Consider the following 27,489-nt stretch of genomic DNA (forward strand, 5'->3'; position numbering starts at 1 on the left):
CAATGACAACTTAAAGGCATTTGATGGAATGGAAATATGCATACAATAGGAATATATCACACTCTGGAAGAGCAATTACACCTGTACAAATGATACAAGCTGAGAAATATACATACAGCAGTAAACAGGATTTTAGAAAAAAAGGCAAAGACAAAACACAAACTTGCAATAACTATGCAATGTTCATACCAAACTGTTTCTATATGAAACTCTGACAAGTCTACAGCAATACTGTATTAGCACCAGCATTCTAAATGACAGGGTAACTTATCCTTTACGAAACTCGCAAGAACAAAAGGATAAAATGTGTGTGTGTGTGTGTGTGTGTGGGGGGGGGGGGGGGGGAAGGCTGCTCATGGCTGAAAAATCATAAGCAAAATTCATACTTGAGAATGATTGGTGTAAACAGTGCACTCTAACTCGGATTGTAATCTATTACTTTCTTTGTTAACTTATTCATGTCCTTATGATCATTATCTTAAATATTTCACTTTCAATTTGAAGGACATAGGAATTCTTACGGGTACTCTTGTCATCACAAATTATCAACTCTGAGTAAGCAAAATTCATATTTCGAAGGTAGATGAGTGACTTCATAATTCTCACCTTATACAATAGACAGATAAATTTGGTTGTTGATTTTACAGTATGTTTTATGCGATCAGAAAGAAGTGAAGTTGCATAAAACATGTTAAGATGCACTTCAAATTGTTGTTGATAAATTCAATTGTGTAAAAGCAGTAAAACATACTGCAGCTGGAATCATAAATCTCTTCCACATTAGTCTTCCAATATACACAATAACGAACACAAACAGACTAGTTGTAACATTTAGTACAGTGTACTCCCGTTATAACAAACATGGTCATAACAATATTCTTGTTACGATGAAATAAAAATTCAGGTCCCAAATGTATATCTCTTTGTATACCTAACTCTTCGGTTATGACGAAATTTTGATATAACGAAAGAAAAAAGTGCCGGTCTCGGGGACTTTGTTACAACAGAAAATTTGTATATAACACAAGGAAACTGCTGGTCCTGAGGACTTTGTTATAATGGGAGTACACTGTGTACCAAATCATATCATACCAAGTATTTAACAAATCAAAATTCATCGTTTCATAGTACTGGTTCTTTTTTATATACAAATAATGTATTTGAAACTTCTTCACTATAAATGCCTTCAGTGCACTTTCAGACAGTATACATGAAACAAGTAAAATAAAAGATATAAACTTAAACTCTACCCGAAACAAGCGCCGTGGTTGCAGCTATGTGTATCATCAGCAACATGTCAGTCATTTCGTTTTAAGACACCGATTGAAGGCTACTGGCATCTCTGGTAAGTTTAACTCAGAGCAAACGGTTTCCTCTCCTCCCATATGAGAGTGGTATATCAAGATTTCATTATGATGAGCCACCACCTCAAAATCACTGGAACCCATTAGAAAGAGGATCCTTAAATGGGAAGACAACCTCATGCTATGATCGACACAATTTGAAAGAGATTGATTTCAAATTGGCAATAACTGAACAGATACCATCACGACAATTTACACGACTATCAAGGAAGATTAAGAGTGTAAAAAACATGATGAAAGCAGTACTAGTATAGTACAAGCACATGGAGTATTAAGACTTTAATACTCAACATTTCATTACGGCTAAATATTTTCTTGAGCCTCCACAATATGAGCTTCATGTTTTCACTATGTACAGCTAAGTATGTAATCCAGGACGTATGAACACATGAAAAGCATGCTATAACACACAGCAATCTGTCTGAATTTAAGTAAATAAGAATTTCATGGTGAGATTTCCTACTCTACTTGAGAGTCGCAAGCAAAATATTGAAGATGAGGTGATAAAACTGAGTACAACTACTTTACATACTCAATGACAGAGCAGTGTGCTCTAGTAGACAGCTTGCTCTTGGCACTGGCGTTCATGCGCTAGATTTAATTCCTTCAGAGACTGGTTGACCGAAATCAAAGTTGTATCTTCCTTGTCTGTGGAGCATAATAGAAAAAGAAAAAGATGGCAGTCAAAGAACTTGTTTTCAACTATACCTTTGGATGTGTCAATAGCATTCAATATTGCCTTTGCTATGGAATGAATATGATTACAACATCAGTCAAGATGATGGTGATGACCATGACAATTTGGTTGTTGTTGTTTAATCATCATCCACATTTATTTTGATGTCATATCATAGTTGCTATTGCTTTCAGGAACATATATACATGCTTTCACTGGCAGCAGGAAACACTGGCCATGGAACACTTCTGTACTCTTTTCAAATTCTATCGATGCTTTCTTCACAATTGTCTTAACAAACACAAAACTTGCCAGAGGCTTTGTCCTACTCAACATCAACTGATAACTGCTAAGTGAATACCTGCCTACGAAACTTAACTGGATGGAGTATTAAAGTGGATAACATGGTTTATTACTAGGCTATACGTTTTTTTTAAAAATCCATGAATTTGAATGAATTACAGAAATGGTTTATTCCTCAAGCAACCATAATACACTGCTTTAATGCAAATAAAGTTACATAGAATTAAGACATGTTCTAAAACAGCCAAGGCTTGGATACAAAACTAAAAAGCAGGCATTGAATCCTTACCCTGCAGCTGCCAGCTCAGAGATTTGTCCAGGACAGCCACGGCACTGTGATGCTCCATAGACACTAGGACCGCTCTCAGCTCTTCCACAGTCCCGTCAATTGCCTGCCATAAGTAAACATCAAAGTAATATTGACAAGATGATGACGGAAATGGGAGGGACCATATAAGATGATACATCCAAAGGATTTGAAGTGCTATTGTGGGACAAGCAAAAAGGGAACTGAAAGCTGAACAAACGAATGGAAATTGTAGCAGGCATTTTGTTTGCATACTTGGCGATTGTTTGCACACGCCTCCTGATCTGTGAAATCTTTCCAGTTGAAGGCAACTATGTTTTAAAACATTTTCTTGAAACAGCATGTATCTATTCTTTTAAGAGCTTGCTGACAATTTGAAAACAAAACTCATAATGTTCTATTGTCGTAATAGTATATGAGGGGACTAAAATGCTATGTTATTCATTGGAATCACAGAATTCAACACCATAACATAATTGCAAGACCCCTTCTTGAACTGTCTCCCACCTTAAAAGGCAAAATCAGCACCTATTTCAGGTTAAATCATTCAATGGTTGAAATTGACACTTTTTTTGAATTTCATTGCATACCTTATATTGGAGATTGGTGGAACTATTTAGATTAATCAAATCTGCAAAAATCAGAAAATCTTACAAAGATTGGGCAGTTTGAAACAGAATTATAAGCTGTAATCTTCTAAGATGATTTGCCAGTTGAAGGATCAGTAATAAATTTTAGCAATAAAAAGGTTTTGATCACTACAGTGGACTCCCATTATAACAGAGTCCTTGGGACTGGCAGTTTTCTTTCGTTATGTCGAAATATCATTATAACCAAACAAATGAACAATAAAAATACATAGAGTGGATAGTGTTGCGGCCTGAATTTTTACTTCGTTGTAACCGGAATTTCGTTATAACCGTGTTCGTTATAACGGGAGTGCACTGTATCTAGAGCAACACAAGCAGCATCTAAGCAGATCAGTACTGCTAGTCAAGAGAAAGATCACTCAAACAAACACACAGCAGTACCTGATATTGGCTGAGAATAACTCGGGTGGGGTTGGGAACATGCTTGAGGAATCTCAGCATGTTGTCGAGCCCCAGACGGTTGGCCAGGGTGAACCAGCTGAGAGTGACGGGGTATTCCTTGTCTAGCAGGGCAGACAACTCATCGACGGTGGACTCTGGTAGCTGATCAATATTACCTGAAAGAATACAATGGTCACATCGATTACCAAGACTTCACTACAGTCATTCTGTCAACGTTTAACATAATCTAGATTTTACAGCAATGACCACGTTTGGCAACACATTTCTATGAGTTACAATCTCTACGTGCTGATCAGCAGTGTAAAGCATGTGAAGAAAATCCAGTTGGCCTGTGTCATCATTAAGCACAGACAAATATACATGAGCCTGTATGCAGTCATACTGAATAGAGTGAGTGCATATGAAGAACAGAAATATGTACACTTCTTTAATTTCATTTTTCAACAACAACAACAACAACAACAACAACAACAACAACAACAACAACAACAACAACAACAACAACAACAACAACAACAACAACAACAACAACAACAACAACAACAACAACAACAACAACAACAACAACAACAACAACAACAACAACAACAACAACAACAACAGGACAATCATCCAAGAAAATAATGTGAGCTAACTTGCCATGCAAAAGCAGTATGATAACAGAGTAGGCATTACAGCCAGTGACATGAACTGGACACAAACTACGCTCACCCGCAGTGTGTGGAAGACAGATAAAGCACATGTGGTAATCTGAACCATGCAAAGAAGAGAATTTACAGCAGGTTTAGGTTATTGCTCTAAAACCCTTTTTTTTTTTTTTTGGGGGGGGGGGGGGGGGGGGGGGCGGGCGGTGTTGTTACCTTTTGCTGTGACCAGAGAGGACCCCAGTGCGCTGTAACCCTTGGGATGGACGGCAAGGACACCTTTCCTGGCACTCTTAGTGGATGGGAAGTATTTCTGGTCCTTGCCAACGTCTTCGTCACTGCACAACCTGATGGAGCTCGCTGTGCTCTCCATCTCAAAACTCTCTATTTCTCGGGATCTGAGGCTCTGAGACAATACTGTAGACCTTCCTCTTAGAATCTCCTTCATCTGTGATTGAAAATACAAAAGGAAAGAGCGAGAGAGTAGTCACTTGCAATTGTTGTAAAGTAATGGTGGCTATCTCTTACTTTTGAACAATATTAATAATGATTATCTGGAAGTGTTCTTGATGCATAGCTTGTCTCTATACATTTCAGGATGTGTTTAGAGGGCTTATGCCAAATGGAACATTAGTATAATGTGAACAAACCTATAAAGCATGTGCATTACAAAAGATCAACATGCACACTCCAAGCAATGTCAACACCTCAAAGACAAACCTTCCACATTTCATTCAGAATCAACTCTCAAAGTTTTTACTTTTCTCGACCGTGGCAGGAAGTGTAAGGACAGTAATCTCTACCTACAGATGATGGTAAAACACAGCATGCTTAGTTTTGTCTTACCTTGTCACTCCTGGCCAGTTGGTATGGTGTCTTTCCACGTCTCTCTATTTCAGAAGATTCCTTGGTTTCCTCCTCTTCCTCCTCTTCCCTGATACCATCATCTTCGCTGTCACTCTCCGCATCGGAGGCGGACTCCACGTCACCATTCTCCTGCTTGGGGTCGGCACCGGCAGCGATGAGCAGGGCTGCGATGGCCCTCAAGTCTAGGCTGCTCGCAATGTGGAGAGGTGTGTTGCCTTCAAACGTTGCCGCCTGGACGTCAGCCTCTGCCTCAATCAGAAGGTAGCCAAGTATCGGATAGTCCTCCATCTCAATGGCATAGTGGAGAGGCGATCGCCCTATCTTACCGTCCTGTCAGGGACAAGCAAAACATCATGGGAAGGCAACATCAGACTATGTGTTTGTACATGAATCTGTGTACACACACACAGAGGTTGATGCAACATACATTGGTATGAACTACACAAAGCTTGCAATTTCAGAGTAAATGATCAAGATGAAAGTTTGACGAATTTCTTTTTTTAAATAGTCTCGCAGTCAATGGCAAATGGATTGCATCACAGGAGAAATTGGAAGTGTCTTTAAAAGATGGAATCTCTCGAAAAGACAGGGAATAACTGACAAAAAGGTAAAGGAAACTTACAGGAAGACTGGCATCAGCTCCAGCAGAAACAAGAGTCCGAAGGATGTGGAGGTTCCTGGACAAGACAGCCAAATGGACAGGAGCCAGTCCTGAGGATATCAAGCATGAGATAAGAGAAGCTGCAATACACTCTGTCACATGACTTTATTTCATTTCAGTAATTCCTCTTCTTTTTCTTCTTCTTCTTTGTAGGGCTTGCAATGGCAAAGGATTCATCACATTTTGATGAAATTATTTAACAATCTTACCTATCAAAAAAATAAACAATAAATGCAAATATACTTCCAATCACAACATAGAGATCTCCCAAAATGACCCAATAAAGGGTTTAACTCTTAAAAAAACAAAAACAAAATATACATAATAAACAGTCATTCACTTATACAATGAGCTACAAGCAAACAAAGAAAATAAAGATCAAAACCTGAATGTTTAAAGTACAACACAGAATTTTAAACTTTTAGCAGCTGCAGACAGTTGGTTTCATAACCTTTGCTCTTGCGACAACTGCTCCCATGAAATATCTGCACGCTAAGCCAAACATAAATTCTACCGCAGACGGTTGGTTTCATGACCAAACATAAATTCTACCACACAACATAAAGTGTTACCCTAACCCTAGTCCTAATACTCACATAAAACTAAACCTAAAACCCTATCACAACCCTACAAACCCTAACCCTATAAATCCTTGGAGAAATGTCGCATCACTGCAGCAGACAGTCAGTGTGCACACTCACCAGCATAGTTTCTTAGGTTCAGGTCAGCTTTGGGTGGGATGATGGCAGCTTTGGCCTTGGGACCACAAACCAGGAATGTCATGCCATCATCCACACCATGCTTGGCTGCCAGATGGACCGGTGTGTTTCCCTCCTGGTCACTGACATTGGGCGTGGCACCACAGCGCAGCAGCACCTCAACCATCCTCGACTGTTTGGTGAGGACAGCCAGGTGCAGCGGGGTCTGGTGGTGCCAAACAATATCATAGAAATTTATCGATGACAAAATTTGACATCAAACTTGCTGTCAAACAATTTGTCTTTGATGACTACATACAGGTACATGTAGACTCTGAGCTTGTAAGTGCTGTTCGAGTGTGTTCATGCTACTGTGTGATGTAAAGGCCTTGCAGATGTCTCTGACTTAATGTACGGTAAACGGATGACTAATTTTTTGACTTCTTCTAACATGAGGGATTGATGACAGGTATTACTCTGCCAAGTAGTCCATATTAAGTGGAGGCAACTGCACTTTTTTTTTTTTACTTTTGGCTCTCTTTGGATAACAAATGTAATCATCCAATCTCCTTTTGGCTCTGTTTGGATAACAAATGTAATTATCCAATCTCGCTGTAACCTTTCTCCCTTCACTTTGCTACCCTTCCCCCAAATGACCAACCACATTTGGCAGTAGCAGGTATCGTCTACACTGCTGTGAAAAACGTAAGCTGGGGTTTATTGAGGAATTCAGGCAACAGTAAGCATCAGCACACATGCAAGAACTTCCTTCATCATATCCAGGGTACGACTATAATTTTTTTTCTTTGGTGACCATTCAAATCTATACATTTGAAATTTTAGTGGCTCAAAATGAATGGAAACTAAGGAATCCATTTTGCACCAAAAGACATGACCTTTAATACTGGAAATAATTTGGGGGCCTTATATCAATTTTTAATGGTCCAGGACCACCATTAATTTATGTCAAAATCTGTGATATCAAAATTCTAAACATTTAAATCTCTCAATTATCAGTACCTGCTTCAGATGGTTGACTTGGTTGACAATGCCTTGGTTTGGGATCTTGATGACAGCTGACAAGAGGGCGTGGAGCACATCATACTTCTTGTGAATAACAGCAGCATGGAGTGGCCTAGAGTCAGACGCAATGTGCAACGCAGCGTTAAAGCATTTGCTTAACTTGCATACTTTCATGATACTGCTCTTTGGAGCTTAACATTAGAATGCAACATTACAAATACAGCATATTATCGTTCATATCTGAACTAAAAGATAAGTCTCACCACTGTATGGTTAAGGTCTCCTATGATACTGACAAATCTTCTTTTAATCTAACAACCATGTGGAACAGATTACTCGTTGAGGATAAGCTGATTTTGCTATAACACACATTTCCCATAGACACCTACCTGAGTATACTCGGGACTAGTCTTCATTAAGATATCTCCTATTAAATACATTGCACATCCAAGCTTCAGTCAGTTACCTTGTTTTTTTTCTTTTTCTTTTTCTTTGTTTTTTACTCGTTTACGAACAGAAGGGGGCATTGTGAATCAAAAGTCACACAGAAATGAAAAGAAATATAATTAAAAATTTAAAATACCATAGGGAAGTTTGAATTAAGTTTCTAATCATTACACACCATGACATTCACAAAGGAATTGATAGGAAACATGGCGCGGCCCTTACGTGTCTCCGTTATCATCTTCAACTGCGATGAGATGCCTCTGTACAGTGAGAATGTTTTTGACATCACCCGTTGCTGCATAGTCATGAAGAGCATTGGCAGTCACTTCTGCTACACGCCACGCCATGGAATTGATGTCTATGGGAATGTCATCTGTAGGACATGATCATTCAATCACACCATGATTAAGCGAGTCAAGGGAATGCCATTCAGAATGTGTTAATATACAAATGATGCACAGGATAGAGTGCGTTAGTAACGCCACAAAATAATCCTGTGCATCATTTGTTTTATAAAATGGGTCGAAAACTAACACTGTAACAGCATTTTTCACGTACCTTTGTGGTACGTGTGGGCCCAAACATTTACGCACGTCGCACTCGGAAATCCCGCACATATAAGTACTGTACGTATAAGAGTATGTACGCCACACATGTTATGCATGCACACAAGAAAGGCCGGCCGGCAGCCTGAACTAGAAGTTGTTTACAGGATTGCCAGCGCGTATAGTAGCGCGCGACGCACTTGTAACAACTGATTGAGTGCGCACTGCTAGTGTAAACATTGTGACGGCAGGCTGTGCATGTAACGTTAGTGAGAAATTAATATACGCACACGTGACTCATTTCAGCGCTTCCAATGGGCTACATTCTTGAACCCATTTTATAAATAACAAAAGATCACATTACCACCTTCACAACGTGGATACAGTATAATAGTCTTGTACATCCCATCAATAATATTGCCATAATGTCATCCATTTTACCAACAATGCTAAGAATGCAGTGCCTACACATCATCAAATAATCTGACTAGAACAACTATGCACATGTTTTCAGCATCTTTCCATCAAAGTCCACTTTCATTTAAAGAATAAATATATGCTGCAATTCTCTGAGAATACACAAAGCATATAGGAAAATCAAAATTAATCTCATCAGAACTCAATTCAAGGAGCAGCCCAAGAGGGGCATAAGAAAATACTTCCATTGTTTTGTTTTGTTTCATTATCAGGTTTTGTTTTCTATTCTATCCTCTACTTCTAGTAGTACAACATCATGCCAGTGGCTGTGCAGAAGAGTGCTGTGACCTTTGGAGATATAAATTCTCTTCACACGTCCAAAGGGCAACTACCAGTGTCATATGCAAATACTACAGTACATGTCACAGACATCGGATGCTCACATACTTTCAGGTATGGAACATGCTGTATATGATGGCTGAGAACCATACTTAAGTCTCATATCTGGTGTCATCATTTGCATTATTCATAGACAGTTTTGTTGCTTGAAGAACTACACTTCATATGGCAGACACAATCGTCATAATTCTGGATATCAAACAAAGTTACTGGAAATTATAATAAAGAAGTGACACATATGTATGATGACGCTACATCTGCAAGGAAACAAAATAAAACAAATGTGGACTTTAGGCTTATGCAACCTTCTATTTCCCATATCACACTAATTTGGTCAAGGCAACATAATTACCACAACATAGTATAAATGCATGACAAAGGATCATTCAATACATATTGGTATTACACCTTTTATCTTTACAGAGAGCATTGAACTGTAAGTAAAAGAGCAAGACAGGAAAGGGAGCAGACAGCATCAACTCCTTACCAGTCTGAATTGTCTTTTCCTCAGTGTCTTTCGACCTTTGCACTCCGACCCCTTTTGGAATGAGGTCAGATATGTTGATGGGTTCAGATCCACAGTCTCGCTGTACATCAGTGCTCAGCTGGAAAGGAACTGGATGGCAAAAAGTATGGAGCAAAGCTTGGTCAATTCTGAAAATTTTTACTTATGAACTCTCCCGCCAATGTAATTTACCTATCACCCATCAAACTGAACAAATTAATCAAATGTATAACTCTTGACTGTCATCATGTTTCTCAATGCTGAGATCCAAATCGATGACAACTGCACTCACCTAACACAGCAGAATTTACATGTAATTGAATAAAGCAGCTGGGTTGATACTTGAAGTGCTAATACTGTTAATGCAGGTCCCTTTTATAAGTGTTGTTTTTGAAGATCTCAAAGACATGATGATAACTGCCATTCATCATTCAAAGGGCAGGGGGTCTTGACTCTGTGTATCTCCTACCACTCCTTCTCTCTTGGTTCTATATTCCACAAGGCTGGAGTGGAGCTCCGACACTTGGGAATTTACAGAGAGTGCAGCAGCATGTGGTGCAATGTAAATAGAGATAGCCTAGTCAAATTGTCAGTTCCTAGTTCACTCTTCCAAATACTGATAAGAAATAATAAAAGATGCACAAGTTTTAAAGTCCTCCTCACACTCAGTTCAAAGACACTCAACCTACCTGTTTCTAAGTTGCAGTACTGGGTGTTGTTGTTTTCCCCTTCAACTTTGATCTGGCTCTCGGGCATCCTAATCGACGCACCGGCCGGAAATGTCGGTATCTGGAAGGACATGTCAACCTGCATCTGTGGCGGTTGCTGTTGCTGGTGTTGCTGCAACTGCTGCTGGTTCTGTTGCAACTGGAACTGCTGCTGTTGGGCCCTCTGTTTTGTGGTCAGTGTTGAGATACTGGGAAGAGGCTGACTGTTGGATGTTGTCTTCGTGAAAACCGTTTGTAGACCGGTATTGCTTCTGGCAACTGCATTTGGCTGGGTATGCATTTGCTGTGGTGCTGCAAAACAATATAGAAACAAACTCTTGTTAAAATCTATAATCTTTTCTCCCAATGATCATACTGAACAAATACATTATTAGCAAATGAATGAGAATGTTTTGATTGACATAAGCTCTTATATAGATATATTTTACCTTGCTGAGTGATGGCCTGGTTTCTTACTGCTGTGGACATTTGATTGTTGAAACCTTGAGAGAATCCCATATTTGAGGTGAAGTTATATCCTCCTCCTGAATGTGTGAGAACAAGAAAAGAAATTAACTGATAACATTAAAGCACATTACTGAGCAATGACAACATGAAAACAAGATTGTATCTAAAATGTTAACACCTGCAAAATTTCTTACTCTTGCATTGCACAGCATACATAGCACACAGCATTTTTCTGCATCTTCTTTTCTTTTGAAAAGAGTTTAACAAAAGAATTGCATAACAATACGTACTAGTAGTAACAGTATCTGCTGAAGGGAGAAATTCAGCCCCACATGTGCATAACTGACAACCTCTATTAGTCACTAGGCAAATCCTCATGAAGTTTACCATTGGCATTTTTGTTAATTCAATACTTTCCACACCATGAGCTGCATTAAAGTGACAGGCACAAGACTACAATATTTGTTTTCTGAACTGCTAAAGGTCACTCTCCCAGCATTCCCTATAAAAGCTGACCAAAAAACAAACAAACAAAAAAACAAAAAAATGAAGAGGAGTTATAGAGTGTATGCAAGTCTTTTCACATTCCATCATGACTTGCTATTGAGTCCAACGTCAAGGTGGTTAAAATGCATTCTAATTCAGACAGATTAGTTGGTAATCATTATTTCTCTGTCTCAAGGAATATTACATTTACAGTGCATGCTCAAATTGACTTTGAGAGTGCAAAATCAGGTGAACAGAACAATGTTTCCACAAAATGAGACACAAATGATAATGCGATAGAATTCTCAAGTTTCACATGCTTTCACCGTATCAGGGCAATTATCCCCCGAGGACTATTACTCCCTGGCTAATTACTGGTTAGTGATAAGGTTACAGTAAAGATTAGGGTTATGGTTAGATTTAGGGTTGGAGTTTGGGTTAGGGTTAGGATTAGGTTTAGGATTAGGATTAGGGTTAAGGCCAGGGGAAGGGTCTGGGGCAATCGTCCAGGGGGTAATTGCCCTAGACCCGCTTTCCCTGCATACCAGTAGTAGAAGACGATGATGGTCTGTTACACCCACCTGATCCACCACCACCTCCAATACTTCCACTTCCTCCCCCCATCGATCCCTGGTATGAGCTGCTGTATTCGTTGAAGTGAGCGAGGTGCTTTTTCCTCTTCCGCAAGATGCCTTCCCGATCTGCAGCAGGTTTGATGTGCAGAGAAAGGATTGAGCATTTGACAGTTGACAATCCATATCACAAGTGTAGCTGTAATATCACATACTGCATTTCAGTTTGGCTTCATTTTCCTTCAAATTTTCCAGTACTTTTCTACGACCACCTGGAGGTAATTTCTTTCTAGAGTGTTTTTGTTCACTAATTTATTTGGGTGCACTTCCATCATATATATTCATCTTCGATGCAAGAATGATCTCAAGATAATCAATCATAACATTCCTTGTAACACTATTGCTATCAAAAGATTACCACCTCTATACAATCTTAAAAACAACAGTACACACAACACATTAATCTTCAAATCAAACTTGACAGATCTGATCAGCATTTCTCTCAGTATAAACAATGTATATTCGTGAAATCCGTATGAGTAACTCTGTTTTGACCAATAGACATTAACCGAAGTCATTGATAGATCATACAGGGAGATATATTTCTTTAAAAAAAAAAAAACAAACTTGTATTCACCTGGCACTTGCGGATGGTAGGTGAAAGGCTTGGGGTCACTAGTTTCGTTATCTGACTTTCGCTTCAGCTGCACATGTACGTACACGGGACGGTCAATGTTCGTATCCCTGTAGGCAGGAGTCTTGAAGACGATGGCATACTGCAGTATTGGATGCATCAACGTGAAAAATTTATGATTATTTCATCTCACCAATCACAAGTTTGACAATTTAGTCATGATTAATCTTTATCCCACCAAACTGGTTACTAATATTCTTTCCTGCAATGTGCTCTCTTCAAAAGGATTTGTGCTCTGCTTTTTCTTACTTTCTTTCGTCCTTTTTTAAGCAGCTTAAACACTTTACAATGAATACAATGTCAAAAAGAGATAAATTTCGCAAATTCACAACTGCTCAACCATCTCCCAAATGAAAATGTTCAAGTATAAATCTGAAGTGCATGTTTACAGAAAGATTCTTGGGGTTTAATCACAAAGGAGTAGAGCTTTGCGCAGATTTGTACATTACGTTTACATTCATGCAAACATTCATGATGGAAAACAAAGGAGCAAACTTTATGCTGAACACAAACAAAGCATCATTTCTGCCCAAGAAGTGGGTGCCTTGTGGAACAATGATCCTGAAGATCAACTAACTTATGTGTAGTTCTTGCATATCAAATTCTGTTGAAATGCTCTTCTGAGCTCTTCTCAAGTTATAAGACTAAGATAATCATGTAACCACATACCGTAAAACATGATATATTTGCGGCATGATATTTTCGCGTGTTGCCTCTAACATTCAATGCATACAGTGTAGACAAGAACTTTCGTGTGCATTTTAATTTTGCGAATCTTCGCTCTCGCGAAATTTTGCAAAATTAAAATGCACGCGAACACTCCTCGTTTTACAGTAACTACCCTCACAAAAAAAAGAAGAAATGACCAAAATGAAATACATCCTCCACTCGCTTGTGATCACAGTCATCCTTACCTGTCTATGGACATCAGTTGGTCCAAACTCAGCAAACTCCTGCCAGGTGATTTGTCCATCCGTGGAGAGCTCAAAGAAACGCACCTGAATGTCTTCTTTCTGGACCTTATCACACAGGAGGTAGACCTCTTCCCCACCTGTGCAGCAACCAGCACTCTTGTCCATCCGGCATATCTTCAGCGTGGTGGCATTGGGCGCCTCTGTGGGTGGTCAGAAAATGAAGGGTGTGCAACTCTGATCAAGCTACGTGGCATAGCAAATGAAAATGCTAGATGGGATATCCAAACATGTGGAAAGACAAATCATACCATCTTCTGACAGTTTCGAGCATATGTAGTAAATGATGATAATTCATTATCACAGTCACTTTGCATGTAGTATGATAAAGTGGGAGCTAGGTTGGACAAGCCTCAGACAATTATATGGCAAGTGTTAACATGGTCATGAATGAATTACACAGGGAATGTTTCTGTTAAGATCAGAATTCATCAGACAACATATTACTTGACAAGGACACTCCAAATATTGAAAATAGCCTGGTGGTAACTTGGGAATACGGTCCACACACTTGACGAAATACATTGTATTTCCACTTCTCTTATTATACTGTACTCAGTATATTGGGAAGTAATTTGAGTAAGGTCACATGACACGATACTATTCAAAAAAATACAACAAGGGAAAAAATTGCTGTTGCAGTGTTGGGATCAGTAGAGGAAAGATATTATCAGGGAGGAGAATGGCAAATAGAGGGCTTTAGGGTGACTTACTGCTGTCGAAGACAGGTACCGAAATGACCGGGTCCAAGGGCTGCGTGAAGTGACCGTTGCTGTCCGGTAGGTAAGTCTGAAAGCAGAGTCTGACCACACTAAGGTCCATGTCTTTTGCCATCTCGCGTGCCTTCTTCTCAACCTCTGCATCTGAGGGCTCCACTACAGATGCTGGCATACCCTGCCCGTCCCTCATCAGAGAGTTGTAGAGTCGGTGCTGGTCCAGAATACGTCGCTTCAGCGTCGGCACCACATCTTTCCGTGTCACGTGCAAGATACCAAGGTTCGGGAAACTGCAAAAATTGCAGATACATAACATTTTAGTTGTATGTTATCACTTTGGGTGAACTTACCATTTGTACTCTAACAATCAGAAAAAATTATTTATATGTATTTCTTTATTCTACTCCCGGTAAACCCTGTTCTCAAAGAGAACAAAAGAATGCAATCTAACAGGACTGTGAAACCATACAACAGGGAAACATGGCTGCAAATGAAGGGAATAGACTAATGAGTGTACCAATTTCATTTGTGCTCTGTGGCTGTTCTAGCTTACAGTCGAGGACTCCCAAAACAGTAGCACATCATAATAATATGCACTCTTGAACAGATGCATGCTGACACCAGTTAAATGTTACTGCCTCCTTCCTTGTCTGTTAAGTGTGAGTTGTAAGTTCATGTTGTAAAAGCTATGCATACTTTGTATCCATATATCTCCTGTTCTCCGCTCACTCCATTGGCTTCCAGTCCATTCCCATATTACTTTCAAGATCCTACTTCTGACATACAAAATCACATGTAATCTTGCACCCATACAACCTGTATATCTTCAAAACCTAGTCTCTCTCCGCTCCTCCTCTTCTGCCAGACCCCTCCGTTCATCTTCCTCTCTCCAATTACTTCATGGCCCACGTACAAAAACCCGTTATGGTGACCGAGCCTTCTCTTCCATTGCTCCCACTCTTTGGAATAAACTCCCTCTTTATATTCAGAATGCCTCATCTGTTGAATCATTTAAAATTCTTCTTAAAACTCACCTGTTTAATCAGTTGTAATTTTTTTTTCTGCAGGCGCACACAGTTATCAATTATTGTACCATTGTATCGCATGTATTTTTCTTTTCTTCTCTTTTCTTTCTTCTTCTTTTGTTACTGTTAACGCTGATTTTGTTAATGTTATTGTGTTTTCTAGTCTATTTGTATGAGTAGCAAAAGTGCTCTTAGAAACGTCAGTATGAAGCGCCATATAAATGCAATTATTATTACCGGTACTTTAAATGTTAGCATAAACAAAATCACAGAGGTAGTGACACAGTATATGTAGGTGTATGACAGATAGCTCACCTGGCAGTCATGTCTTTTGGGCCAACTTGTACTGTGCACAGCCCATCCCTACAGTGTTTACCAACCAGAGAGTGTGCGTGGGGCCGAGGGGTATCCTCATTTGTAACCAGAGAGACAACAATTCGAGCGGACCCCTTGTAGTTACATATCTGTCAAGAACAAATGAGAAAACGAAAGAAATTTATGCATTTATACTCAGCTGATTACAGGTGTATCCAATTGTATACATGTATCTTTATGTATTATATTTCTTAGGTTTGACTTACCTGTTTTGATGGACATGGGATCAGTCATTACAATCTTACAGTCACATCCCAACTTACAGTATGTCTGACTGCAACTCATATTTCCAACAATCTTAATTTCAATTCAGTATGACAAATTCAGAGAGGCCACTGTATTTATTATCAATTCACAGTATTTTTCTTTGTTGCAGTATTGTACATGTATGTTAATGTTGTGTGTTGGAAATGAAATGAAATTCAATGAAATGAACTGGTAATACAGCATTTTCAATTACTTTTGCAATGTTCTAGGACACTATTACCCACAATGACATATCCAACTGGTAGAGGCAGGTAAAGGCTAGTAAAAGCAAACTTACTTTTATTTTCATGTGAATGGAAAAGATAGCTAGATTCACACATCTGCACCCAGTTGATTGGGATGCTTCCACTTCTCATACAATCACTATAAGTACAATGTACATTTGCTGTAAGCATGTACATGACTCTTGACTTTTATTTTGATGTAGCTTATCAATATTAACCACTGACTAACAATTAACCTTTGAATATCCAGTCTGCATAATGAAAAAAAAAATCTTAATTCATTTTATCCATCACACCAAACTTGATAATACTACTATTAGACATTGCAAGCTGAAGTTACGGCTTTAAAAAAAAAGAAATTTCTAAATAAAGAATAGTGATCTTCAACCAAAAGCTTTTTCCATTGGTTGTGATTTTCATGCAAATGATTGTCAATTCATTTCAACCCTGTTCACAAACTTACTTGTAAATCACCAATGGATCTTATTCCTCAGTGAAAGAATGGCTGGTATGTATCATTCAGATATAGCTTTTTTTGCCAACCTCAACCTTTTACCTTTTAACAATATCGTTTCATAGTTCTAAATAATTGTGTGTGTACATGCTTGTCTATTTCTACCCTACCATCACATTATACAGCTGTATTACCTCCTGACATTCCTAGAAGTTACAGTACAGCAGAAAATGCAATATCAAGCCAAACTTACAATGTAAGTGAACTTTGACCTCAATGGATCTTGCCCCTAATCTAATCAGTGCATCTACCCCTCATGAGGCCAATGGCCAGGCAACAAGCGAACCCATGGAACCTTATTTTCTTAAAATGTAAAACAAATTGTGGGACGGATGTAGAGACGGATGGATAAACTGATAGACAGACAGACAGACTTGTAAGCAACCCAAACAAAGTGTACAATGTATGTACGCCAGTGTATTCCAGATACTTCCGGCACCCTTCCGCGCGGGGGCACGAAGACGTTGTTATCACATGATAAGTTTTGATTCAGTACAATCAAACCCCAAAAATAGAAATCCACCTCATTTGGTTGTGATTTCTGTACTTGCATGTAACACATCTATGGTATACGTAAGAGGACGCTGACACACATCTGCGGCTCTACTATTACACACTGTAAATTGATAGCAGGGCATGCAAAGGTTCTTTGTCTTTTCTTTAATCTTCCTCTAAAATCCTACACTTCCTCTTCACCTTCTACTGCTTTGTTTTTCTTTTTGATCACTTTGAACACAAGCAGCAAGATATGCATTTTACTAATGAATGTATTATCCTCATTACCCCAGTGTAGAGTTGATCTAAAAACATTCAGGAATCTGTGGTACATGTATTCACATTTTATACTGAAAAGTAAGCATGACTACACAACAGTCAAGAACAAAGTTACATTGTGAGCAGACAATGGCATTTGCAGGAAAAGGCATTTTCAAGATTTCTCTCTCTTATCAACATTCTGGTCTTTTGCAATAATCTTCAACATCACAATTCAAGTGTTTATACAGCGAGGCAGTTTCTCCAGTGTTCTCTCAATAAATGATCATCTAAAAGTGGAAGTACTTGACCATGACTCTAAGTAACTCTAATTTGAGTTTTAGCAATAGTGTAAAATGTGAGATCTTAGAGTACTACAGTGTACATATTTAGCATCCCCCACAAGAACATCACGAGAACATTTGCTGTACAAGCAGAATGTGTATGTGCGTCATTTTGACAGCGAGCTGGATTGCACGCAATAGCGATTAAACACACGTTCATTCATAAACCCGAAAAGTTTCAGTTTCATTATTTTCCATCACGCTAACAAAAACTACAGTTTATAACTTCCTTGTGCATAAATCATTTACATACTGAGTGTACATCATGTAAGACAATGTATTAATTAGAAAATACAACTTGTAGATGCAATTGTACAAGAAAAAAGAAGGAGCAAAAGAATCACTTAACATCTTTCATGGCACACATGCATCTGAGATGCAATGATACTACATCATATGTATTGTTCATGTAATAAGGCAATTGTGAATTTGTAACATTTCCTATTAATGGATACTACGGAGTGGTGCAAACTACAAGTACTTGTACATGTAACAGCATTGATGAAGGCAAAAAGCAAAGGAAAATCTTTCTACACTTTGTACGTAAGGCCTTTAAACCAAGTCTGCTCCACAGAATTTTTAAAAAACAAACGTTACAGACTGTTTTGAGTGTTACATGTACATGTATGTACAAAATAAGGTGTTTCTCCTCCTCCTCCTCCTTCTTTTTCTTTTTCTTTTTTTTTTCTTTTGCTTAATAATAATGTTCAAGATACAGGCTGTACATGTACAGTGTACACTGTATCTACATGAAAAAGCATTTATGCGTATTACTGAGAAGTTATTTTGAAAGTACATCTATTGTGAATCTAAATAAACCCTGCTCTACTGTCCCAATGGGAACTGTGTGTATGTACAATGTACCTTCAAAATACTGCTGAAATGATAATGCTAAAATAATTCCCTATTATTGAAAAGCCACCATGACAGTTAGGTATGCCAACTGGAGGAAAACACAAACAAAGCACTCTTTCAGAGGTAAGGGAAAATCAATGTGACATTTCAAGGGTTGATGCAGGGTTCTCCCCGGGAATTTCCTGCCGCTCAATAGGGATGAATATAGAAAGTAAATATCTCCGTGTTTGCACGCTGGGGGTGGGTACGGAAGCGTGGAAGACTTTGTAATGCTCAATACCTCACAGATAAATCTTTGCTAAAATGCTACCCATACTAAAAGAGATGATTCACTGAGGTGTAATGAGCCTTGTGAGAGGCATATTCTCACAAATACCACACAGAAACCCCAAACTTTAGAATCTTTAAGCAGCAGTTTGTAAATAATAATGGTCATATTGCACAGGAGTATTCTCATTGTTAGACGGTAGGGATAGCACCCATTTGTATGAGTAGGTAGCCAGTACCTTGAGAAGTAGGATGATAGATTACTGTAAAAGTGGATATTTTCGCATGCCCAATTTTTCACGCTCAGCTGGGCAAGAAGAGTTTCACATGTTTTTAATTCTGCGGAATCAGGACATCAAGTAATGGAACATGTAGCAGGCAAAAATATTTGCGTGCTTTTATTTTTGAGCTAGTTTCTGGATGCACGAAATGCACGAAAATTTCAACACTGCGAAAATGTCCACTTTTACAGTATTATGTGGTTTTTGGAATAACAAGGAATTGCTTTCAAGATGAATGTGGAACGGTGTAGGAGTTTGGGTGAGTTGCTTTGAAAGTATGGTGGGTCAGCAGCACTCAGTGAAAAACAGACTTTTCAGATTGTCGTACTCGTAACAGTATTATCGCAGAGGTCCAAATGCTGTAGTTTCAACATCTTTGCAGGCATACATTGTCAATCTTAAGCACATGACGTAATGATAGAGAGAAGCAAAGGAGATCACAACCTGTCACACTTATGGCTGGTAAAGACGTTCTCTTTAATCTTGAAACTGATCCAGCATGAGGAAGACTCTTTCAGTCTGACGCATACAATGTAGACAATTTTGCTACGACCTATGGTATGATGAAAAATTGCGGGCGAGTTACTTACCTCTACTGATGGGAAGGACTTCTTTCCTCTCTGGCTGTTACTACCGGGTAATCCTCCATGAGATGGGCCTTCACATCCATACCTGAATCGGAATCCTCGCTATGAAGTCAAATATAAGATAAATGATAACCGCATCAAACACAAATAGCAATCAATTTAAAGATTTGAAGGACAAGCTCACCTTCATAATGAGAATTGAGAAAATGCAGCAATATCAATAGAGCACATCTGTGAAAGTTTGAGGAAAATTGGACAATCCGTTCAGAAGCTACTGTATGAATTTTCAAAGTTTCAGTGCTACTATCGCAGGATGAGAAGACTACTATGACAGCTTGAGACGTCACATAGTAGAATGATAAAAATAAGAAAATTAAGCGTATTTTCACTCTCCTTGCATAGTAAAAGAACACGTGACTTGCCTCTTTCAGAAGGCAGGGGAAATGATACTAAAAAGCCACCTGCTGCATGTGGCTAAAAAAAAATGCCCCCCCCCCCCCACCAGAGAAAAGCAATGTTTTTAAGACCCTGCGCAGAGGATCTACAAGTGTACCTGTCTAAACCAGTCAGCAGCTACCATATTTCATACCTTGTGGTAGATTTTCAACTGTATACAGCAACCACAGACCAATGCGGAGCCGCAGCCAGCCAATAATGCAGATTTATCTTTTTTTTTTAACACAATTTTTTATTTTTTTACTGATTGCAGTCATGCTGGTCATGCATGGTGAACAGTTCTTGATCAGCATCACTGCATTCGCCCACCATTCAGGCATAACAATGCATAATTTGTGAAAAGATTGCCTCCTGTAAGCATGTTAATATGCAATGAAACAATCAATAAGGGCATTGTTCATATACAAAACATCGCTATTATAAACTCAGTCCTATCATAAGTAAACATCATTACTTATGTCATACAATTTTGTTGGAGAACCTGGCCACTCTTTTCATTTCCCATGGGTGACCGAGCTTATAAAGACAGGTTTGACGGTACTTGCCAACCATGGTAGAACTACATGTACATGTAGAACAGCATGGGTGAGGCTTTGAACTGACATGGGTTTAGTGTGACCAAATAATAATTAACATTGTAAACTTTCAACTGCTTATAACTAACTGAATCACAATATCATAAATCCTCTTTGCAGTCTTACAGACAGTTGGGTTGCTGGTCAAATTTCAATAAGTTCAATCTAAATATACAATTGTAATTTTCTGATTGAGTATCATACGTGTATCTCTTCCAAGGTCAGACTTTCTCCATACAGGAAACATGCACTTAATGATTTGTGCAAGATATACTTGGTGTAACATGTTGTATAGTACCCATGTGCTTTCATTGCAATATAATATGAAGAATTAAAGTACACACATCAGTAATTAGATCATAAGCCTAATCACTAGAACTTTTTGTGTGCGACAGTGATGGGTAAACAGTTTGTATTTTAACAGACGGTTAAACATACCAATCAGTGTAATGTAGAATGATAGTTTTGGCATATTTTATGAAATGAATTTTGCATTTTATACAATTGTTAGAAGCCAGAGAACTGATAATTTGTAATGCATACAGAATATTTTCTACACTGTAAGGTACAAAAATTGGAGCCACATAAAATGTATGAATGAAATCCCAATGCTATAGCTATTTGTTTTTTGGTTTTTTTTATTCCTGCAGAGTAACTAGAGTTTACATGAAAAGCTGAAGGTAGCTGCACTAAAATTACTTTGATGAACCCACACAATATTACAAATGCTACAAATATTACACATGCTGTATTGACAAAGGAATATCAGTTCCCACACACACTTGTGTAGATATGTATGCAAGGCACATTTCAATGACAGGGTAGTGAAACTAAAAGATCATCTTAGGAATCTAAAGTACTGTGTGATATCACTCCACATCTATCAATGAATTTGGAGGTGGCTTTATTATTTTTCTTCCAAGAAAAGGTACCTGCCACATCTCATATCTCATCTGTCTCGTGTTGTCTACCACGTACATGTACAAAAGCCTTCTATCACAATGTGCTGGACAGAAATCCTTCTTTTTTTCTCCTTATGTATCACTGATTGATTTGCAAGGTAAACTCTGCAGCATGTTATAAACTGGAATGACAAATTTCTGTCCAAATATAAAGGGTGATGTTCATATTCTAGCAGTTTAAAGCACGGCAGATTCACTTTCAGTTATGATTTGTGATTGAAAAGAAAAAAATAATGCATTGTTGTAACTACGAGAAGACCTATCTGCAATTTCCCCATGTTGCTAAAAAGGATGTTATGCGATGGAGAGTTTATGAATGATGTGAAAGTAGAAATCTTCCGGTCACATTTTCGTACACTGTACAATGCTCAAACAAACTTTTCTGGAAACTTTCCTGCTGTAAGAATTGTCGTCAAAACTTCCCCTACAGGATGTTTAGAGTGTATAGTTTTGTTACATTGGATTGCTGATTTCTGTTTGTTTGTGTGTTTGTCATTGTTATTTGTTGTTACTGTTGTTGGGTTTTTTTTAGGGGGCAGGGGAGATGAAGTGTCTCTCCTTCAAAGCACATGTGCCAGTATGAAAAAAACAACAACAAAAAAAAACTGCAGAAGCAAACTTGGGAGTGGGGTATTGCCCATACCAAGACATTCTAGTAATTGCTTTATTTTACTTTGGTGTTTTGTTTTGTTTTTTGTTGTTGTTGATATCTCTGCCATTTCAAAACTGATTTTCACCAAATAAACTGAGTTCCTCTAGAATTGTATGCTCTATAACGTTATTATAAAGTGGTTTGTAAGTACATGTATCTTGCAAAAGGTTTTAAGCTGAATCCTCACCTCAACCAATACTATACCATCCCTCTGAGAATCACAGTCTCAAATTGCATCTAAGATAGGTAATTTTGTGACAACACTCGGCTGTAGTGAGCAAAAATTTTTGCCCACAAAACAAAGAGCATGGCAATGCTCTATCAGTATGATAAGCAAAATATCTTTCTGTGCAAACATTTCAAGGAACACTGCAGTGCTTCCATTGTTCTACACACAAGGAATACTGTAAGTGCACCTTGCATTCTTTGTTTCTCTGTTCAAGCTACTGCATTGTGTTGAGAGAGTTCTGTGCTCTGGTAGAATCACATACTAGAATACAAATACACAGTTCTTCTATGACACCACTTTCTTCTCTCTCTAATTCTAAAGACATAATGTGCATGTCAGAATGTTGCTTATCTTATGCTATACAGCAGCTTGCTAAACCTTTTTAAACCTTTTTAAAGCACACAGCATTGTGGTTCGGTACATGTTATGATGGAGAGAGAAGGCATCAAGAAGTGCCTCTTTTATCACTAAAAATATGGCTATATGATATGAATCAAAACAGAAACACAGGCTATAACACATCCCCAGCTATTGTATGGGAAGTACAGCAGAGTGATGCAGCAATAACACATGATTTATGTATTATATTATACAGTGCATATCAAAAAAAGGTAATCCAACTTTGGAGGGCTACTAACTCATAATTGTCAGCTATGGAGAGTGCAATGTTAGTTGTGAGGAAAGGGGAACTCTTCCTCTTTCCACAGGTACCTAATGATGTTGACAAATGTCATGCTTGAGTGAACTCCTGAACTTTAAAAACATCAATGACAAATTGCACTTTTTCCAAGTTTGCATGTTATTGTGAAGGAACAATGCATTCTCACTGCATGGATGAGATCTGTCAATGAAAGTTTCCAAGTAGGCCAGCCTGTACGAATGCAAGTTTGTGTTTAGGGTTTGTGTTTAACCCGTTGAGGACGGTTTGATTTTGCTACAACACGCATTTCCCATAGACGCTTGCCCGAGTATACTCGGGACTCGTCCTCAACGGGTTAAGATTTCTCCTAACATTTTATGGTCCCCTTTCCTCACAACTAACATGGCCACCTGTCCGATAATTTGGTCACTCCCACTGAGGACAACCCACACACTCCATTTTCCTCTGTTCATATTCAACACATAGCTCGCGACAAACCATGTCGTAAACATGAAGAGAGAAAATGGATTTATGGTTTAGCCTTTGCGGGAAGGACCAAGTTATCGATGACGTGGCAATGTTGAAGGTTACATGTATGAACCTTAAATGGTTACAAGAAACCCTAAACACTAACCTGCAGTCATGCACGCTGGCTGATGATTTGACCAACTTCATTGACAGATCTCATCCATGCAGTGAGACATGCACTGTTCCTTCACAATAACACGCAAACTTGGAAAATGTGCAATTTGTCATTGTTGTCTTTAAAGTTCATGTGCTCAGTCATGCATAACGTTTGTCAACATAATTAGGTACCAATGGAAAGAGGAAGAGTTCCCCTTTCCTCACAACTAACATTCTACTCCCCATAGCCGACAATTACAAAATAGTAGCCCTCCAAAGTTGGATTACCTTTTTTTGGATACGCACTGTACAGATGATGTAGTGTATGTAATCCCATATGTGCATTGTACTTGGATATTAGTTGTAGTGAGGAAAATCTTCTCATCCCAACCACTCTCTTTATAGCAAGTTCCATCTACACTGTACAACGCAACATCTACAACTACTGTATAAGAGCCTCTGTTATTTTCGCGAACGACGAGGTCACAAACATTTTCGCGAAATGTTGTTTTCACGAATTGACACCGACGATATCATAAACATGCACTATTAACCTAGTGCATGGCTACATTTTCGCGTGTTGATAAATTCACGATCCAACTGCAATTTGCGAAATTCGCAAAAATTAAACCCTCGCGAAAATAACAGCTTATACAGTATTGATTTCATCCCAACTGCTTTGTCTCCTTCCCGAAAGTATTTACCTGCCGTGGTTGTTCGAGAATCTTGAGATGCTGTTTTGTTTCTTGATCCTGGAGACCTTGCGATACAGTGAGCTGCATAAGTTCCGGGCTATCATATTCTTCAGGCATGGATATCCCACCATTCTGCAGCAAATTGTACATGTCACTGGGAATTTCCACTGACTGGACCGAGTCTGATGACTTCTCTTCCATCTTGCAATGCTTCCCAGGTCCAAATATGATTCAGTACACCTGCTGCCCAGGTTACACAGCACTTGATGTTTGACTCTAGAAAGAGTCGATGCTGTCTATAAGGAGAAAAAGAGAGACCATTGGTTTGACATGTTGATTGTGATTACTTTGAACATAGTATTGTAACCTTCACTGATTTTGGGCACAACTTTCAAGGGTCAGTTCTAAGCACAATACACAGCCTCCATCTATTATACAAACATTAAAGGAGGATATGCATTCTGAGTACATCACATCTAAAGCTTTAAAATTGTTTGGAATATAAAAACCTAGAGCACAGTGAAATTGAGTCAATACTTACAAAGAAACATATCAGTATCATACCTCACAATCGAACTAATTCCACAATGACATCACCTTTATCTAATTTAGTGACTGTGACCAATCGCACCGATTGCAGAAAACATGTAATGAGCCATATCCACTTATTTCCTTTTCTATTGTGATTTTGGAATGAAACTTTCACAGCCTTTTGACATGTCTCTTTCCATGAAATTATCTCAACACAACATAGTGGAGTTCCCCTTTAATTTCCTCAGTTGATAATGACTAATGTAAGTGTAGTCCAGCCAGCTAACCCACCTACATTGTAACTAATTTCATAAGGAAAGTTTGACATTAATAAAGTGTCATGTCCAAAACTGAGAACCTGCTGACACGAAGAAACTTGTAAATGAGTCTAAAAGTATCCACAACCCTCCAAAACTTTCCAGTTAAAGATTTATGTCTTTGGAATTTAGCTCATTAAATGTGATCAAGTTTTGAAAAACAAGGCGAAGCTGGCATCCGAGAACATCAAGAGAACCCTTTTAAGCTCAGGCCCTTTATTGGCAGGTTCTTCTAGACCTTGTAGTACGTACAATGTGCATGTTCATGAAATACATGTATGTTCAGGCACTTATTATAGAAATTTTATGTATTTCTACAATATAGGGATATTTTTCCCCACAGGACATTGCAACATGCCTACAGTAAGTTAAAGTTGGTCTCACGTTTCAGACCAACCTGTGAGTGTGAAGCAAGGTCAAGGTACACAAAATCTGACAAACGTCCTTCCCTAGATTAATGTATTGCAATGCCTGGAGGGTTGTGAAATCTGGCATCACAAACCCCTCTGTATTTTGTAGTCAAAGAACAAGACTTGTTGGCATATTCAAATCCCTTGAAGAAACATACTGAAGCTTTTGGACTATTTAAGCTAAGGACCCTTGTGCTCTATGATAGGCATCATAGATCTAAATTTGGCACTTGCACTTTAATAAGTATAAGTGCAAAAAATATCCACCCTGGTATTACCTTGTCAGTCCTTGTTCCACATGCAATACCTCTCTGACTCAATAATGCTTGCCCATAAACTGCAACTTCAGGTCTGACTGAGGATTGGAGCATATTTAAATAACGGTAACACTACTACTACCCTGGTACCGTAAAAGTGGAAATTTTGGCAGTGTTGCTGTTGATGTTGCAATTTTCGCGCATTTCGCCCAACGAGAAACTAATGTGTAACAGTTGTTAGCACGAAAATAAAAGCACGCAAATATTTTTGCTTGCCATATGTTCCAGTAGTTGATGTCTTGATTATGCGGAAATAAAAACACGCTAAATTCCATGGCCGAGCACGAAAAATTAATCGCACAAAAATATCCACTTTTACAGTAACTAGTTAGAAACCCATACGCCATAGTAAGAATAAGAATAAGATAGTGTGACTCTTATCTCGAGCAATACAATTAATAATAGTCTAGATCATCTGATCTGGTCAGGTGTCTGAAGGTTAGAATGTCCTCGTTTTTGTGGCTAGACGCTCGTTTAGAATGCAACAGTAAATAAATGCTTGTTGTTGAAGGCATGCTTTTTTAGCATCGAACCACTGTCTGTCCATGACCATTCATGTGGTCCACATGCCCAGGTAACACTGTGTAAATTTTAGTCTGTACTGTACTCAGCTCTCACACGTTGCGTTGCACGCTCTCTGTCAACTATTGCAAAGTTCAATTGATATAAACACGTAGAATACGGAAAACCACTGCCGCAACAGATACATCTACACTACAGAATCTAATTATAATAACTGGTTGGAATTTTCGACGGAAAGCTCCAGATAGAGCTAAACGCTGCTGGCTGGAACAGCCACGAATGGCAATACAACAGGAAATATCTCACCTCACCAACACCACACGAGCAAGTCCTCTGCGATTGGGCCGAACGAAAATCTAAAAAATTGTCGTACACTTTGTGTATCACACACGAAGATTGCTTGGGTAGAAAAGATCAACGACCAGCCAGTTATCAATTTATCTATCAAGTTCCAAGCACGATGCATGTAGCGATGTCTAAAACTGATGATTGTGACGCCTGTGGCTATATTATGTCGGGGAAAATTCCCTTCTTTGAAGCTCAGT

The 27,489-nt window shown here is 38.6% G+C and overlaps 1 protein-coding gene across 1 annotated transcript; it reads right to left on the reverse strand.

Moving 5' to 3' along the window:
* Positions 1-848: 848 nt before the first annotated feature.
* On the reverse strand, positions 849-27,489 carry LOC139736934 (nuclear factor NF-kappa-B p105 subunit-like). Its single transcript, XM_071647608.1, has 20 exons — positions 27,251-27,489; positions 24,857-25,143; positions 20,018-20,116; positions 15,863-16,011; positions 14,520-14,812; positions 13,750-13,949; positions 12,779-12,917; positions 12,151-12,270; positions 11,065-11,160; positions 10,598-10,927; positions 9,891-10,019; positions 8,265-8,415; positions 7,593-7,707; positions 6,576-6,798; positions 5,836-5,924; positions 5,193-5,543; positions 4,563-4,794; positions 3,682-3,857; positions 2,633-2,735; positions 849-2,012 (listed from the first exon to the last, which is right to left on the reverse strand). Exons 2-20 carry the CDS (start codon positions 25,046-25,048, stop codon positions 1,918-1,920), a joined length of 3,282 nt encoding a protein of 1,093 aa, XP_071503709.1. The 5' UTR covers positions 25,049-25,143; positions 27,251-27,489; the 3' UTR covers positions 849-1,917.

This window comes from Diadema antillarum, unplaced genomic scaffold (genome assembly GCF_040938485.1).
Source record: "Diadema antillarum isolate AM-2024a unplaced genomic scaffold, OU_Dant_1.0 seq00000674_RagTag, whole genome shotgun sequence".
Lineage (NCBI taxonomy): Eukaryota > Metazoa > Echinodermata > Echinoidea > Diadematoida > Diadematidae > Diadema > Diadema antillarum.